We start from the raw sequence: 7294 nt of genomic DNA on the forward strand, positions 1-7294 counted from the left end.
TATAATAATGACTTTATTTAAAGAGGGTGACACAATTAGTTGCATGAACTAATCCTCCTTGTGGCCCTCTATTATTTGCATATTTACACACATATTATAAAACTGTACATGTATAAAAAAACAAGAATTATTTCTAGTCAAAGAAAAATGCAAAATTAAAAACAAAATTGTGTGTAGAATGAAGTAACAATTTGTTTAATAAGCTATGAACTTAATACACAAAAAATATTAAAAGAACAGGACTCAAGAAAGTACTGTATGAATAATATACAAAATATAAAAACAGTTATGCAGTAGAATGAAAGGTTTCTGAAGATATGCTTTGAAGTGGTAATGAACTTGTAAAATCATGCAGGTTCTGGTTTTCATACAGTGAATTAGATTGAAACAAAATGTTTTTATATGTTTGCACTTTCTCAGTTTCTTTTGGAATTCTGTTCCAATTTAGTGGCTTGTAATATTTAAAATGTTTCTTAAATAGTTAAGTGAAAATGATCTTAAATTGGGAGTGTCACTTTGTTGTCTTACACAAAATTGTTCCCCCAGGATATAATGGGGCCTTTTTTTAAATCTTGTGCATAAGTGTAACCTTTCTCAAACGCGTATGTTCACTGTTCTTACCATTTGAATATCATTCACTGCATTTAGGATATTTTCAACATAATCTAGAACACGTTTACAAGCTCTTTTTTGAGGGGGGGTGGGCATATGGACTAATTTGCAAATATTCTTGTCAAAAGTGTTTTTAGAAATAACACTGCCAATGTCCAGGTGTAAATAACTCTAGGTTTTGTAATATCTCAACCAATGTTTGGTTGATCATGATCTTGTCTTGTATTTTAACCACTGGCACAAATTGACTTACAATACGATCTGCATAAATTCATTCCATTACTGTGTTTACGTTCATGCCATTTTCCGTAAATCAGAAATCTGATCAAAGTATGGCTATCCGAAGGGACCAGAAATCTGCTCAAAGTATGGCTATCCGATGGGACCCAGCTAGGTCTGATATTACTTGACTGAACTCTGATACAGTAGATGAAATAAATTTAACTATTTTCAAAGGCAGATCATTTATGAAAATATAAAAGGAAAAGATCCAGGATTGATCCCTGTGGCATGTGGCACTCCACATACAATTAGTTTTTCTTTAAACAAACTGCTGTTAATCTGACACAATGTCTTCCCTGTCCAGTAGGAAGCAAGCCAATTTGTCATGGGGTCATTACAATGATATGTTCATTATTGATAATAATATCACTACCAACAAGAACAAAAGCCTTTCCTAGATGCAACTATATTTCTTTGAGGGAAGTAATCGATTTACCTCATGAAGATGGAAGCCATCTTAAATGTGGTTTTCTCTTAATCCTGACTGAGTTTGGTGAATTAAGTTACAGGTTCATAAGTACATCAGAAGATTGTCATGAATACATATTTTTAAAAGTCTGGACATAGTTGGCATGATAGATATATATGTGTTGTAGTTACTGAATCTTCTGTACTGCCTGACCTATGAATGGGGGGGTAACTATTGCCCATTTCCATGTCTTGGTACATACTGAGGTTGATATGCTTCGATTACATTTGTAAGTTGTTGTTGTTGTTGTAGGGTTTAACGCCATTTTTCAGCACAAGATAGGCTATACATGGCAGCCAGTATTAATGGTGGAGGAAGAACCCGGAAAAACCCCGGAAAGAACCACCGACCCACGAGAAGCTACTGGCAAGCTTTCTCACATAACCACATTAGCCGAATCCGAGACTCGAACCAACGCAGACAGAGGTGAGATGGCAGTGATCCGTAACGGTGAGCGCTTTAGACCACTCGGCCACTCGGGGCCCCACATTTGTAAGCTATGATGTCATCTTACATCTGCAGTCTCAGGAAACATGGTCCGATATTATTTAGGCCTGGTGTTTTCACTGTCTCCATAGCTTACAAAAGTTTCGAACTTTTCCACTTGTAGAAATTTAACATTTTGGTCTGCTAAAAAAAAATCTAAATATAAATTTCTTAATTGATCAGGACTAGGAAATTCTTACAAAGTTTGGTAGCCATAGATGTGGAAAATACGAGTCATTGTGTTACAACCATTTTTCTTGTTTTATTCAGTGACCTTGCCTACGACCTTGCATGCAAGATTACAGAAACCATCTTGGTAACACATGGATAACATCATAACATAATATGCTCTGCTTTATGGCTGGCATACAAAAACTGAATTCCTCAGCTTTTCAAAATAAGACAACTGCATATAATGCACATATGAATACGTCCTAGCTTATCGGAGAATATTTGCTTTCATTTCATTACATTCAGCAAAAAAGCTATTGGAGCTAATATCATTAATGAGTAACCACATACATGTATATTGCACTTAGAGCTAACCGGACTAAAATGAGAGATAATATTCTGTTTGGGGTAAAACTGAATGGAATCAGAATCAGTCAATTCATTCAGATAATATGAGAAATGTTCCTACAGTGCACTCATGCAGAAAACAGCTGACATATTTGATATTGTGTTGGAGATGCAACTATGCTGATGGTGAAAAACAACTGACAGATTTGACTAGTATGTTGGAAATGTAACTATGCTGATGGTGAAAAACAACTGACAGATTTGACTAGCATGTTGGAAATGTAATTATGCTGATGGTGAAAAACAACCGACAGATTTGACTAGTATGTTGAAAATGTAATTATGCTGATGGTGAAAAACAACTGACAGATTTGACTAGTATGTTGGAATTATCTTAAAACATTAAATGAATCCCTTAACAGGGATGGTCCTGGCTTTTAAAAAGCTGTCGCCAAAATAATCGCCAACCTCAATATTTTGTTGCCAATTTTCAAAAAGTGTCGCCAAAAAAAGTAGTGTACATTTTTCCAAGTGTTAATTTAGTCTATTAATGTAACAGGCAATGAAAATTACAAAAGATGGATTAGTTAATACTTTAATTACAACAAGCATTAACAAAATGTTACAAAGTGTTACATGAAGATCCGTCGCGATTTTAGGGCTGCCCACTTGTTGAATGCAGTTTCAAAGTCTAATTTTTCACATCTGTACATGCTGATTCTCATTAAATTCTCGAGAGATGAGATGCAGAGCTTATTTCTGATGTCAGTTTTTATGAGGTTCATCTTACTGAATCCACGTTCACAGTCCTCAGTGCTGACAGGTGACACCAGTAGTCTCTCAGCAGCCCCCCCCCCTTTATGGCTAGCTTCACAAAGCTTGTAGCAAATTGCTTCCAAAATCCCAAGAATGATCACTGAATGCTGTATAAATTTTCTCGACAAGAAAAATAGGATCTCCATTCCCACGAATGAAACTTACACGAGTCAACACCTGGCAATATTGGACCGTATATATAAGCGTAAATTCACACCCAATTTAGGGATTCTTTCACTCCTGTATTTTGAGAAATAAATAATTATTATTAATTATGCAAAACTGTTTTTTTTTTTTTTTGCTATTTCTTGTTGCGGAGTTTAAGTCTCTGCAGCCGTAACACGGGACTGATGGCAAAAGGAAAAGATCAATGAGTAAAATGCTGCAGTGGCGACAGATGTAATTGTGATTGAGATTTTTTTCCATTTGCTTTGTATTTATACACAGTAGTCGGTACTTCAAAGGTTATCAGTTTTCTATGAAGGTTCAGCAAAATTATTGTATTGGTATATGTATAAAAAAAAAACAGAAGGATTAGCCATACAATTAATTGTTTCTGTTCTATTCGCGTCTTCAGAAGTCGGTCAGTTGTAGGTATAGTGCGGTAGCATGATTGACTGTATCGCAGCATACAGTACTCAGCCCAGATGTCAGCATAAGCAGATTATGATGTAACAATGCACTGTAAAGATAGGGTTGTCAATAAGAACAAAGGATCGTTTGTGTAACAGATTGATTCCAATGCATTGCTTAGTCAAGTTTATGGCTTCCTTTCGTTCTGGCTTTAAATTTATTCAGTCCAGATCCATGATTGTATGTACAAATTAAATAACCAAAAAGTATGTCGCCAAAAAAATCGCCAGATGGGATATTTTTGTCGCCAATAAGGAAAAAAAATTGCAATTTGCGACACTGGCGAAGCCCAGGACAATCCCTGCTTAATTTACACACTGGCTGAACTCAATGGTACAATGTTTGTACAGAAGTAAAATGAAGCTAAAGTTATTAATAACGGTATGGGAATTTCTGTTTACCAAGCCTCTGAGCCATATTAAAAATAATTGCTGAACTGAATGAAAATATAAAAACTTCTCTTTGACGCAGCAAAATTGTTGTGAATGCTTGTTATAGTTACTCGTAATCAGCCTATAAATCTCCATCGAGTAATAGTTTGCTTGTGACTGGGCTACAAAACATTTAGCTTATTTCAAGCCTCAAGTTTTCAGTGGGGATCTCATAGATTGCATTATAACTGCATACATAAACAATTAAACTGACAGAAAAGTTTATAAAAAAAGCAAGAAAAATACAGTGCTTAAACTCTTTTATACTGCGCTTTGAACAAAAAAAAAAGTTGATACTGTATTCAGAATGCAGATGCAATGGCCAAACATGCAAAAAAGTGAAGTCAACTTCACGTTCACAGCAAATTTGGGTGAAATGATCAGCAATAGGGCAACTGTGTTGCCAGAATCACAAGATAGTACTGAACACGGGACCCTCACTGACATTAGTAATGGTCACTACAACATGAAGCTTCAGTATATTAACCCCATTTTTTTTAAAAGCTGGAACATAAAAAAAAAATCAACAAATATTTTTAAAAAGAAAATTGCAATTGCAAGAAAAACTGACAGACTGCCTGTCTGCCTCACCATCCATTGCTGACAAGCCTCAACTGTTCTTCCAGGTTCTTATTTCAAAAGAAGATATTGCTTGAGAACTGGCGGTAAAGGAAGTGCATTAATGTTTCGGACAAAGTTTTTCCCCAGAAATTGTATGCTAAAGAATCTCCGTACTTCCATACGACACATCTGTTTTAAGTTCATAGGACTCTTTGATTTTTCTTCCAGATATTGCAACAATGTTGAATCAACTTCATTTGATGTGGCATAGGTCCTTTTCACACAGCGAATATCAGAGACAGGAATTCCAGTATGCAAAATCAACTTGGTGATTTCGATGTTACTGTACTTCAGAGCCCAAAATAATGGGGAATGCTGTGTACTGACTTGATACTTGCAACTCGGACCATCTAAAATACTGCCATGTAAAATGAGTGTCTTTATTATGATTGAGCTGACTCTATATAAAAATGCAGTTATTAATGGAGTGTTATGGTAATGGTCTGGTTTGTTAACACTAGCACCTTTGAGAATCAAGTATTCAACTAAATCCTGCATTTGATGACGACAGGCAAACCATAATGCTGTACGTCCTAAATTATCAGTCACATCAATGTCAGCACCTGCATTAACTAGGCTGACAACACCTTCAAAGAAATGCATTCTACTTGCTGTAATGATTGGAGGTTCAATCCTTTTTAAACGATCTTCACTGCATTTGTTCAAATCAAATTTTCTTCCCCTTTCATGATGTTTCATTAGCAGGCTAAAGATATGAAAATGACGTTTGTACAATGACAGGGACAAAATGGTTGCACCTTTGACAGATATGTTTACATCTATATCTGGATGTGATGTAAGAATATTCCGCACGTCTTCGGAATATCCTGATAAAACTGCCATGTACAGGTCCAATACAAGCTGTGATAAAGTGTGATCATTTACTGCTTTGAAAGTGGTAGCAGGCCATAATTTTCCCCTTGAACCACTTCCATAATTACTTGCAAATGATGCTGACATTACGATCAGGTTTAGCGAGTTACAACTTATGCAAAGGTTTCAATGTTACTTACAATATATATGTGTCATCTCAAGTACCACACTGCCATTGTATTATTCGTTGTCTCTAAAAAAATCAAGTCGATATAAGCTATATGACTCCAAAGTTAAGTTTAGCCAGACACCTAACGTCATAATGTACCAGTATCACCTTCGTTCAGTGCTAGCCATAGATATCACAGTCGTTCGCAAATTTTGTAACATTTGATCACATTGTTCATTGTCTAAATGTCAAAGGTCACTTCACAGGGAGATCTGACATATTGGGTCGCGTGCTTGATTTGTAGAGTAAACATTCAGTGCACTTTTTAAAATTCAAAGATAGTCACATCAGGACAGAGACAAAAATGAGTTTAAAAAGGCAACCACAGATAAATTCTTCAGTTTTTACTGCTAAAGCAATGAAATCCTCGCTAGTTAATTGCGATGAGTTTTCACCGGAAGTTCAATGTCTGATACATACTAATGATGGAACTCGGTCACAAACTGGGAAAATGTTCACCGGGCTTTTATTTCTTTCTGTCTTTTTGTGCAATTTTTTGTGCTTACAAATCCGGAAAAAGGTTGAAAGTTATCGTCCTGTGCGTAGTTAGCTTTTATGCAAATTACTGTTTTACACATGTATAAAATTTTATTTACTAACTCATCGTTGTATCTCCTCATCAGCAGGACTTTTGCCGTCGTGTATACATACTGTATCATAACATACCATTAATGATGTCAAATCGGTCATCCTAGTCAGAAGCAGCACGACAAATTTGTCAGATATTTCAGTCAGTCACTTTTCCTAAAATGTATTGTCTATGTGAAGATTTATTTTCAATTCCTGGCTGTGCACTGTGCATAAATCAGTACTGATTTAATTTCTCAACTATCAATGTATATGTTATACCAGTCTGTTATCTTTACCTATCTGAACTAATGTATCTGCTACCAATTTTTGTGATGTTTTGAATACTAACATTGCGCGTTACTTAAAGACTTGTTCTCTGTTTATTGGAATTACTGATTTGTCTTTTAAATAAATGGTCACTATCATAAGGGATGATAGATGCTTCACTCGCTTTGTTTTTGACTGTATGATCATATTTATACTTTGTACGAGAAAGGCTCCAGAGATGTAACTTAAGGATCTTGGAAGTTACAATTTATGTTTGAATTTTATACTGAAAATCGGTTTAAAGTGGTTGAGGTAGCTAATTTTTATTTAAAAAATAAATTTGGTCGGGGTCACGTCTTGGTGAGCATTTTTCTGGTTGGTTTTTGTTGTTGGGGGGGGGGTTGTTTTGTTTTTTGATAATGAAATATGGTGAAAGGTCACATGTAAGTGAGCAAGGGTTGAAAAGATGGCGGAGGTCACTTGAAAGAGCCAGGTTAGCCAGTTATTAAAAATGTTGGGGGGTGGGGTCATGTCTTAGTAAGATGT

The 7294-nt window shown here is 35.6% G+C and overlaps 1 protein-coding gene across 1 annotated transcript; it reads right to left on the reverse strand.

Annotated features, from left to right (window-relative positions):
• LOC149802508 (uncharacterized) lies at positions 1 to 6317 on the reverse strand. Its single transcript, XM_089951752.1, has one exon. It carries the CDS (start codon positions 5827 to 5829, stop codon positions 4879 to 4881), a length of 951 nt encoding a protein of 316 aa, XP_089807878.1. The 5' UTR covers positions 5830 to 6317; the 3' UTR covers positions 1 to 4878.
• Between the last annotated feature and the right edge of the window lie 977 nt (positions 6318 to 7294).

The sequence above is a fragment of the Sinohyriopsis cumingii genome, chromosome 3 (genome assembly GCF_028554795.1).
Source record: "Sinohyriopsis cumingii isolate HCF-2022 chromosome 3, ASM2855479v2, whole genome shotgun sequence".
Classification (NCBI taxonomy): domain Eukaryota; kingdom Metazoa; phylum Mollusca; class Bivalvia; order Unionida; family Unionidae; genus Sinohyriopsis; species Sinohyriopsis cumingii.